An 11494-nucleotide genomic window follows, 5' to 3' on the forward strand; every position below is an offset into this window, starting at 1 on the left:
CAAGATACTTCTTCAAGCCCAAGGAGGTTTCACACCAGCCCAAGACAAGAGAAATTCCCTTTGATGGTAGTAGATACTCCAAATAATCATAGCCCACAGAGTGTTGGGTTTTCAATAATTGCCAGCCCAGCTTTGCCAACATAATCACATCCAAACCAGTGAATCCTATTATTTTGTTTTTGTCTCCACAAAAATCTATAATAAGCCTTGTTTAGGTCCTCCAATAGGCAAATCAGTAGAGCAAAGTGAGCCAAGAGTAAGAGGGAATTATTGACACTACTGATTTAATCAGAACTTCTATCTCAGCATAATAATTCCTCCCTCCACCCAGAAATTCTGTTACGAGTTCTATCTTTAATCTCTTGGAAGGTAGCATTTTCATTTGCACCAACGATTGAGGGGATGCCAACGTATTTACCAAGGTGAGAGATTACATCAATACCTACAATTCTAGCAAAAATATGATGTAGTCTCATCGAAGTGTTAGAACTAAATGTGGCACAGGACTTAGCCCTATTTATAATTTGTCTCAATGCACCACAATACAAAGCAAGAGTTTACATAGGAGTTCTCAATGATCCATAACACTGCTCTAAGGAAGATAAGACAATCATCTGCAAAGAAAATGAGTGAGTGATTGGGAGACTCTGTCTCCTCACATAAATGCCATGAAGACGTCTCAAATATATAGCTCCTGATAAGGGTGATGTTAAAAAAAAAAAAGGATCACCTTGACCAAGTCTCCTAGAGGGTGCACTCCACTCAGACTTTTCATAGTCCAATCCTCCAATAGAACCAAAATGCAAAGTGGGTTAGGGTCGAAGATATATATAACGTGTACCAAGCGACACATAGAAGGATCTGACTCCTCTCCTAAGCATTGATCGTGTAGGTCAACTTATAGCTACTTGGGTGATTGACATGTATCCATGTGCTGTTCTAATGGTTCTGTGCGTGGCATCTTTATTCTGATCGGTAAAAGCACAATTGTTGAATCAATGCCTGGATACGTACCGATCGCCCATAAAGCTATGAGCCCTGAGGAGAGCATCCCAATCCACATAGAAAAGGGGGAAGGGATTGTAGGGAGAACATCATGCACTGGAAGCTCTTTTTTATGGTCAGTGGTCAGCCAAACAATCACATTCCCGAAAAAAGAGTAGAACAACAAAATAACTGGTCATGGAGATTATAATCCAATGGGGCATTTTGCTGCATGCGGATTCTGCCTTCTCAACGTTTATATTCTTCAAGGCGATTCCGATTTCGGAACGGATCATTCATCTAATGTTTGGAAAAGTTCCTAAATCCTCACAAAAGAAGTCACAAACGATTCATTCCGCATATTCTCATGAATAGTACTGATTTCCAAGAATAATCAAAGATGCCCAATTTCTCAATCGACCCTGGTGAAATCCCTATGATCAATGGTTTCAGAATCCCTAACCTTGGCTATCGTATGTAATGTTCCTCAACCATGAAACAGTTTGATTGGATCTCAGAGGTGGCTAAACCAAGAACGAAAGGGAACAGAGAAGAAAATTTCTCAAGTCTTTTTCCTGAATGATATTCCGTCCCAAACAGTTCTGTGGACGACTTCTCGCATCAAAGCTTCTGCGTGAGCTTACGCAGATGATTATCCATTCTTCAAAAAACAGAGAAGGATCGATCGATCGAGATATTACATAAATTACAAAACATACAACGAAGCTACAAACAAGCCTGCAACTGAAATTGCTGAGGACCTCAAAACATCTAAACACAAGTTAGAAACAAACGCCCTATCTCCTTACTTCTAATTGTGGATTATTATTTCATTATTCACATAACCCACCATTAATCTCTTATTTCAGGGGCTGCAACTGATCTTCTCCTCACCCTCTACTTCCACTAATACTCTCTCTTCCTTAACCTTACTGCGACTCAGCTTCTCCTCACCATCATCTTTTATAATGGAAATGTTGATAAGCTTGCAAGGCTCTGCGTCCTCCAGCATTTGAACCACCGTTCTCATCGACGGTCTCAGCGTCGGCAGATTCGCAGTGCACATCGTCGCAATCCTCAACACCTTCACTGCATCTTCTTTCAACTCCTTCGGTATTCTGGGGTCCACTATTCCAATCACACTCTCTCTCCTAATCCCAACCATCCGGTTCACCCAGTACACTATATCTTTATTCTCCCCGAATTCCGGTTCAGTCGGCCTCTTCCCCGTCACCAGCTCCATCAACACCACCCCGAAGCTGTACACGTCACTCTTCTCGTTCACTTTGCACGTGTAAGCGTACTCTGTACAACAACACCATAAATAAACCTTAATAAGACAAAAGGAAAGGAAAACGACAGAAAGAACAAAGTCAAAGTTTTACTTTAGGCTGCATTCGGTAGTTAAGAAAAGAAAAAAAAAAAAAACACTTCTTGAGTTAAGAATTGTTTTTTGGTATTTGATATGTTTTTACCCGAGAAAATTTTTCTTTTTAAATTCAAACTCTCTCTTAAAAATTATGAAATTTTCTTTTATTTCTTTACAAATTTTTTTACAAAAAACATAAGAAAAATGAGAAAATATAAAAATATAATAAAACATAGATAAATGATTACACAATGATATCTTATGTGCATATCTCTCTCATAAAATTCAAAAATTTGAATTTTTTTTTTTTACTTTCGATAACTAAACATACATATTTTTTTTATTTTCTCACCATTTCTTCTCTTTTCTACTTTTTTCTTTTTTTTTTGCCTTTTAACCACCAAACATAGCCTTAATTTACTTACCAGGGGCGATGTACCCATGTGTGCCAGCGATGACGTGTGTAGAAGACGAGTCTTTGGAACCGCCACTCGCCCGAACGATCTTGGCGAGTCCGAAATCGGCGATCCGAGGCTTCAAGAACTCGTCCAGTAATATGTTGCTGGACTTCACGTCACGGTGTATCACCGGCTTCTCGCACCCGTGGTGAAGATACTCCAAACCCTTCGCCGCTCCCACGGCGATCTCGTGACGTGTCACCCAGTCTAACTCCATTTTTTCACACGTGTGCAACCGATCCCACAAGCTTCCATTTGGCATGTACTCGTACACCAATAGACTGGAATCTTCGCTCGTGATGCTGCAATACAATTTCACTACATTCACGTGTCGTATAGAGCTAAGCGTCGCCACCTCCGCCTCTAATTCTTCTTCGTATCCGTTCCTCCGTTTCAGCATCGCCGCGCTGCTCCGGCTGCTTTTGGATTCCGGCCGGTTATTCCATATGTGCTTCACCGCTAGTTCTTTTCCATCACCCACCACCACCCTATAGACATTCCCGGACCCACCTTTTCCGATCAGATTCTCCTCTTTGATCGAATCCAGTATATCGTGTTCACTGAAACTCATCACATGGAAAGATTTCAGATCCCAAGAATCTCTAGACATTGTGCGGCCCTGATTTGCTTTCTGCCTCTTCTTTAGGAAAAGGTAGAGACCCACTGATAGGATCAATACGGCGGCTCCCACGACGAAGCAAGAGATAACGGTCCTGATCGCCACTGAGCCGGAATCTGAAGAACAGCGCTGGAAGGAATTGATGTTCGAGCTGCAGAGGCCGGGATTCCCGGCGAAGCTACCGTTATACGCCTCTATAGAGAGTGACTGTGGTATTGAGCCGCTTAATTGGTTGTTGGACAGATCCAGAAGGCTTAGCTTCAATGAAGATAAACTCGAAGGGATTGATCCTGAGAGCTCGTTGTCCGAGAGGTTTAACGAATTGAGAGACTGAAACGATCCAAGAGCCGAAGGAATCGAGCCAGAGAGTGAGTTCCCGGCAAAGTTTATCACGTTGAGATACAAGCAGGAGGTTAACGAGGCCGGAATGGAACCAGAGAATTGGTTATTCTGCAAATAAAGATTATTGAGATTCATTAATTCTCCGATACTAGACAGGATCTGGCCGGAAAACTTATTAAAGCTCAAGTCGATTGAACTCAGAGACGATGCTTTTGTGATCTCTGGTGGTAATTCACCAGAAAATCTATTGGTTCTGAGGTATAACTGCGCGAGAGATTTGGCGTTTGCAATGTCTGACGTGATGGAACCTTCGAATCGATTCATAGTGAGGTCGATGATGTGGACATTCGGCAATCCCCAGATTCCGGGAGGTACGGTGCCGGAAAGAGAGTTGTTATTTACTCGAAAACGAATCAGTGAGGTACAGTTTGCATAATTCGCTGGGATTTCTCCGGTGAACTTGTTCTGCAACAACAACAATTTATTCATCTTGCCGTTCTTGCACATGTCCGGCGGAATCGAACCTGTCAAATAGTTGTCCGACGCGTCGATGAAAATGAAGTCTGCCCATGACCCAAGCTTCTGAGGAAGAGGACCCGTAAGCTGATTTGTGTAGAGAGAGAGGTTCACAAGGTTCCTGAAATCACCGAATTCCTCGGGGACCCCACCTGTGAATTGATTCTCGTAGAGTTGTAGAGACATGAGCTTCGTCAAGAATCTCAACTCCGATAGGTCTCCTTCAAGTTGATTTTTGGAAGCGTCGAAGTAATTGAGACTAGTAAGGTTCCCAAATCCAGGTGGGAATTTTCCCGTCAGGTGATTGTCGTATACCTCAAGCTGCCACAGATTCGTAAGCTTCCCGATATCCACCGGGATCTCGCCGGTTAGATTGTTATCAGCGAGTTCTAGATTGATGAGCAGAGTGAGATTTCCGATGCCCACGGGAATCACTCCTTCCAGGCTGCAATTGGAGAGGTACAACCAGTACAACTTCTCAAGCTTCAAAACCTCCACCGGGAATGGAGCCTTGTCGAAAACATTATCACCAAGACTCAAGAAGGCGAGATTTGTCATGTTCGCCAGCGAACTCCATGGAAAAGGACCAGAGAATCCACTGGCATTTAAACTCAACAGCTCTAATTGGGTTAGAGCAGAAAAATCAGGGAACGTACCAGAGAAGGAATTAAACCCAAGATCTAAGTACTGCAAGCTACTGCAATTCTTCAAACCGTCTGTGATGGTACCGTACACGAAATTCGACCCGAGACTCAGTTTCTGCAGGGATTGAAGCTGGCAGAGGTAATCAACGGGAAAAACACCGCTCAGATTTTGGTGACCCAGTTCAATACCTGTTACGGAATTCAAAGAATCGCAGGAAACTCCGGTGAAATTGCAAGGGTGGCTAGTAGTCGTCCATGAATCGAAAACTAGGGTGTTGGATTTCTGAAACGCAGCCTTGAATTTCATTAGGATGTCAAGATCATTTGATTGGCAAACAGAGAAAAGAGAGAGGAAGAAGAAGAGAAATGAAAGAAATTTCAGGCGAGTTACTCGCCGGGAAACATCAACAACCATCGACATGGAGTGCAGAGAAGGTAGAGAAAAATCCCTTCTCATCTGGTATGGGTCTCCTCCAGGTCGACGACGACTCTCTGAAGAGAGTAGAAAATGTGCAAGTCAGACAACGGAAGAGTCGGCGGCTTTTTATGGATAGAGATTTCAGTTCACACCTGTCGAAATCGTTTACTGTGATAAAATTTTAAGGCTCTCCCCTGAATCCCCTTCCCTCACAGTCAGCGCAGACCTCATCTTCGTAACCATTTCCGGTTCGTAATTAACCATGTGTTATTAATTACTTTATTTATTATAAACTTCGATGAATATCGGAAGAATGATATAACCATTAAAAGAAGTGTATTTAAATGAAGAATATTTTGGTAAGATGTTTAAATAAACAATGACACTATTGGACCTATGGAGGAGTTTGGTAATTTCATTTTTGTGTCATTCACTACTCATTCATCATCTAAAGTCGATGGTGAGCGACCAACGACTAGGGTATATGTTGAGATTCTATAACTGGAAGCACCCATTGAGCTACGAGTTTATTTGCACCAGTTTGATAGTTGAGGGCCTATAAAGAAAAACCAAACCAACCCCAAAAATATAAAATAAATGAATTTTTATTATTTATGTTTATATAATTGACTTTATCAAATTCTGATTCTTGGTCAATACCGAACGAAGGGTAATAATATGGTTTAAAAAATAAATATTTTAATGACAACTAGAGGTATTTCTATTTGATTTAGTCGGCAAATCAAGAACGAATCATTATCGACCTTGTTTGATCACAAGACCAGAATCACAGTATCTTAAACCATAATCTCGATAATAGACTCTAACTTAAATGAATGCATAAATAGGTTTTGTCTGATATGCATTTTCATAATAGATTCTATTGGTCTAAAACATATTATGAAGAGAAAAAAATAGAAAAAAAATTGGATTTAACAAAAATCTATTCCAAGAATAATTAGAGCTAACTACTTCATTGCAGGTGTTATTTCGGTTGATCCAATCTCAAACCGAAACTGATTCAATCAAACCAAAATTGGACCCAACCGATCAAACAACTGGAGTCATTGATTGATGATAGAGAAAAGAAAATGTCGCTTAGTGAAGCAGAAGGGCACCACCACCCACCTCCGTCTCACAGATGTTTTAGTATTAGCTGTTATGGGATGGAAGCTTCTGCCGCCTCCTTGACTTGTAGTTATAATATTATCTTTAGTGATAGGCCATATTTTTTTTCTCTTTTACATTTTTTTTTTTAAATTAGGAAAGCGATTGGTTACATCGCCCGTAGGTGAGACGCGGTAGTTATCAACATCACTCACCAAATTCAATTTCTTAGAAGAGTATCTAGGGGTATTTTGTAAATATAATTTTTAGAAGTGGCGTAGATTCTTTTTGTGGTCATGAAATTTTTATTGGATAAATCACATGAGGGAATGTGGACGTGTGGATGTGTAGAGTGGAGTAGTAGATCATCCATCTTACCTTTAAGGCAAGCAAGTGCACTCCTAAAGAAAGGAGTTTGTTTCATTTCCGTGATGATGGTTACGTAATTAATCAGTAAAATAACCTTTTTTTGATTACATGATTAATTAATATATTATTTTTTCTTAATCTAGAACATCGTTTTAGCCTTTTAGGTAGGGGTGTCAATCATCTGAGCCGGTCTCGATTGGGTTTAGTCGGTTTTAGTGAGTGAATACCATGAACCATGACCTACTTGTTTAAGAAATGAGTCGGTCTAGGTCGGTTTCATGGCAGATTCAATCATATTTTGGATTTTAACAGAGCTCCTAATCGGATTAATCAGGCTATAATCAAGCCATAAACGGGGTAATGTGCCAATATAGCTTTAAATAGATCTTGAACGGTCTTTAATTATCTTAGATTTAACATACTTTAATATATTTTATTAAATCATTAATAATTTAGAAAATATATTACACTTAATTATATTCAATAATTGATAAAAATATCAATATAACCCAATTTTATAAAAAAAAAATAAATATAAATATAAATGGTTGGGCTAAACGTGTCAGGCCAGACTGATCAAGAGCCGGTTGGGTTTACCCCTTGCACTGTGTATTACCTGTTTATAAACGAGCCGGGCTTAAACCTGACACATTTAATAATCAGTGCTAGTTGGACTGGTCTTTAAATGGTTGGTACTGGTCAATCAAACCAGTGCAAGCTTCGAATTGACACCCTTAGTTTTAGGTCTTGGTATTGGATGAGCCATATCAACAGTATCATATCAGTATCGGCTGAGACCAAACTCCATACTTAATCAATCCAGGATCTCGTATTTAGTATCATATATATATATATATATATATATGAAAAGTAAGGATAAAATTGACCAATCTAGTCGATATAGGCCAATCAAGGATTGGTATGTATCATCCAAGATCAATAATTATTTTGATAACAAAATCCATGATCCAGAGATAGAGAGAGACAAAATAGGATGAGGTGTTTCTTCAAATACCACATTGTAAAAGGAAACCATAGTTGGTCGGTTATTCAAGTCATCATGGATTTTTTTTATTTTTTTTTATTTTTTATTTTTTTTAATGTATTGATTGTTTTATGTATCTTATATCTCTCCTCAAATTCTATATTTTTATCTTGACAGCCAAACTTAGTCTCAATTTTTATTTCATGGGGGGCGGATTGATCATTTTGTTCGTGTGATGGGCATACCGATTACATTCTCTCACAGAAGTTTTTTTTTCTCTTATCATATGGAGAAGTGTTTTTTATGAAAGAATATGATTCCTACACATGCGTGAGAACCAATAAAAACCACAAAGGAAAAACATCAAAAAAAATGTTGACATTCATTTTGCAACTATACATTTAGTTGCAGGAACGATAATAAGAAATCCATAACCAAAGTGCACACCGGGTCCTCTCAACTTTTGAATCTCCATTATCACTCATCTCTCACCAAAGAAGATTTGAGTCCGGGGAGCTACACTCCCCACCACGTAAATCTCTCCTTAGCATATTCATGAATCTGAATTATGAAGAGGGCCTCAATGATTGGAGGGGCGAGGGTGCCAACTGCCAAATGACGTGTTTGAAGAAGGAAGCGCTATCAACTGTAATTTCACACGTGTATTTTAAGCAGGGTAAACTAAGATAGAAGATAGTGGACCACTTGACCCGTCGTTAGGAAGAGTACATATATAATTCACCAAAAAAAAAAAAAAAAAAAAAGAGTACATATAGCATATTAGTCGTCAACTCGTCTCACTCTCGCGCTTTCCGTTTCTCTCTTGAGGCTCACATGCGGTGGACCAAAGGTGTCGACATCTTTATTGGCCCATCCATAGAAGTGATGTCATAGACCTCAAACACTTCGTCATGCTTTTTTTTTTTTCCCCCGGTAACCATAAGGATGAGTCTTTGGACCATTGACTCTTATATTTAGGGTTGTGGATGGGCATTAACTGATCAACCACGTTGAGACGCAGGACTCAGAAGAGAACACCTACAGTAATGGTTCTGGACCCCACAGTAATGTTTATAATCCCATAAGTCCATTACTAGGAACTTTAATCTTCTATAAAGATGCAGCGAACATTCAATGGTTGGGAGTATCTATTCATATACCGTGTTCTGTCATCCATATCCTCATTGAACTAATGCAGTTGAACAGAATTTTTTTCGCCATTAAAAGCAAAGTGGCGAGAAAATTTGATTGCAACCCAAGCTTGCGGTCAAGGAAATGGATTCACTAAGTAGCTTTTTGGATAAGATAATAACATACCATAATCCAAAGGTACAACAACAACAACCCTAGAGCTGACCAAACTTAACATAAATGTAGCCACTGAAGCCATTCTTCAAAAAGAGAAATTAGCACTACTTGGTGTAATAGGGTTTTTTAAAATCAAATTCGAACCATTTGTTAGAGGTTGTAACAATTCAAACGATCTTACAGTATCAGGATCCTCTCAATTTTATATTATTCAAAGGGAAAAAGAAGTCTAAAAAGATAGCTTGGCTCATACGTCCAAACACATTATGGGGAGAAATGACCGCCCCCACCTCTCATGAGGGACAAAAATCTCACTTTTATTGATGTTTCCACGTGCACTCTCATTGGTTCTCATACAAGTGCAAGGGACATGTTGTTTTACAGAGAACCCTCTCCCTTTTCTAAGTTATCCTTCAAGATTTCAATTCTTTGACTATAAGCTTAGGTGGTAGAACTTGACTACTACAATTTCGTCCACGAAACACGTGTAGATCAAAAAATTTGAATATCATATAAACATGGAAAGATGCATGCATTTGGATACTAGTGAGTGGGAAGGATTCCTTCTTCACCTCTTTCTTTAAATAAATTTTTATTTTTTATATATAGAATAAAAAAAATGAGAATAATGAATTTTTATCCTTAGCAATGAATATTTATTGGGGCAGTCTCTTCTACACGACCCTTATATATATGGCATGGTTGTATCCTTTTCAAGCTTTCGATATTATTAGTAGATGAATATAATAATCAATTAATTAATTATAAGGTCAATGAACAATAGTGTTTCAATGTTGGATCCAATTTAATAAGGTTTTAAAACACAATTATAGATCAATTGTCCCCATCAATTTCTATCTGAATCATCCTCTAATTAGCCATGAATCAATTGGACTCATCCGAACCCAATTAAACTCAATATGCATAGGATGAGAGTTAAGTCATAATATGTATGTGATTTTCTTATTGACAACCTTAAGATGTCATATAAATTTTAAACCTTTTCATTTTAAAAGAGTATTTATAATTTTTAAAATAAATTATAAATCCAATCATTTCATAAATGTACTCGAAAATCATACAAGACAATGAAATCTTTTGATAATAAAATATTAATTGATCACTTTCAAATTATTTTAAAATTATTATTTTTATCTTTGACTTAAAGAAAAATTAGAAATAAGAGAAAAGAAAATCATAAAAAGAAGTCAAATTTAAATACACTTATAAAGAGATCATTTAGATATTCTTTATATAAAATTATACATACTTGTACTGATACATTACTTTCGTTAGTTTTTTGTATGCATTACTTTCATAAATTTATATCTACAAAATAATTATTTATATGGTCGTTGTTTATTAATGTGAACCTTTTTTTTTTTTTTTTTTTTTTAAAACCAAGTGAAGGGATGGTATGATTGGCTTTAACGTTGGATAGATGGAGCAGCAATTGGATCATCCACTTGGTAAACTTTTCCTTGAAAGTTTATTTATTTATTTTTAACTGATAAAAAAAAAGTATATTTTTTTCTTGTGAGTCTCGTCTTCTATTGAGAAACACTTCTTATAAGAAAAAAATTGATTTTTTTTTTCTTTTTTGACTTTCATTTTCATGCATTGCTTCTTTTCTTTTCCTTCTTTTTCTTTTGGGTGGGGTAGGTGTTGAGGGAAGGAGAGGGAGAGATAAAATGATGCGAAAAGAACAAGTGAGAAACAAGACCGCACACCTTAATTACTTTGTAAAATTATATTATCATACTAAAATGAAACAAAACGCCTCCATAAAGGTTCTGTAGTTCCTAGGGAGTGTCAATCTCAAGCCTACATCGATACGATCACTTGTGCCCTATCGTTTAAAGATCAGCTTGGCCTTCACCAATTATTAATCGTGTTAGATTCAGGCCAGGCTCGACTCAACTGATACATTTAGTTGGATTGTTTATATGTATATTTTAAATATTTTTTTTTAGATAGAATAGGATATATTTTGATATTTTTATCAATATTATTGAATATAACTAAGTGTAATATATTTTTTTTATTTTTGATGATTTAATAATATATATTAAATTTTCTTATATTCAAGACAATTACAACCTATTTAAGGCCTAATTAAGAGAGTCTCGGTTAAAGCTCGAAACCCTACCAAACCTGACATGAGACCGATCAAGACTGATTTATTCCTTAAATAGATAGGTCATGATGCAACGGTATATGCCCATCAGGCCCGACTAAGACCGCCTCGTCTACCTATGAATACACAAACCTAAAAATAATTTTTTTTTTTTTCATAAGACATACTCTGAAGATGTTAAAGTTTATCTTTATTGTTCAAGGGAAATGGCAGGCAACACTGCTCATGGTGCCTATAT

General features: G+C 37.6%; 1 protein-coding gene across 1 annotated transcript; it reads right to left on the minus strand.

Moving 5' to 3' along the window:
• Positions 1–1602: 1602 nt before the first annotated feature.
• On the minus strand, positions 1603–5589 carry LOC122059893 (receptor-like protein kinase 7). The gene is made up of 2 exons (XM_042622946.1): positions 2779–5589; positions 1603–2289 (listed from the first exon to the last, which is right to left on the minus strand). The coding sequence occupies exons 1-2, from the start codon at positions 5387–5389 to the stop codon at positions 1850–1852; spliced, it is 3051 nt and encodes a 1016-aa protein (XP_042478880.1). The 5' UTR covers positions 5390–5589; the 3' UTR covers positions 1603–1849.
• Positions 5590–11494: the final 5905 nt, after the last annotated feature.

The sequence above is a fragment of the Macadamia integrifolia genome, chromosome 13, assembly GCF_013358625.1.
Source record: "Macadamia integrifolia cultivar HAES 741 chromosome 13, SCU_Mint_v3, whole genome shotgun sequence".
Lineage (NCBI taxonomy): Eukaryota > Viridiplantae > Streptophyta > Magnoliopsida > Proteales > Proteaceae > Macadamia > Macadamia integrifolia.

Excerpts from the sequence above, each read along its gene's own strand:
- LOC122059893 (XM_042622946.1), bottom strand. The coding sequence starts at position 5,389 with ATGAGAAGGGATTTTTCTCTACCTTCTCTGCACTCCATGTCGATGGTT. Across the intron at positions 2,290-2,778 it reads ACATGGGTACATCGCCCCTG|AGTACGCTTACACGTGCAAA; the intron begins GTAAGTAAATTA and ends GTTGTTGTACAG.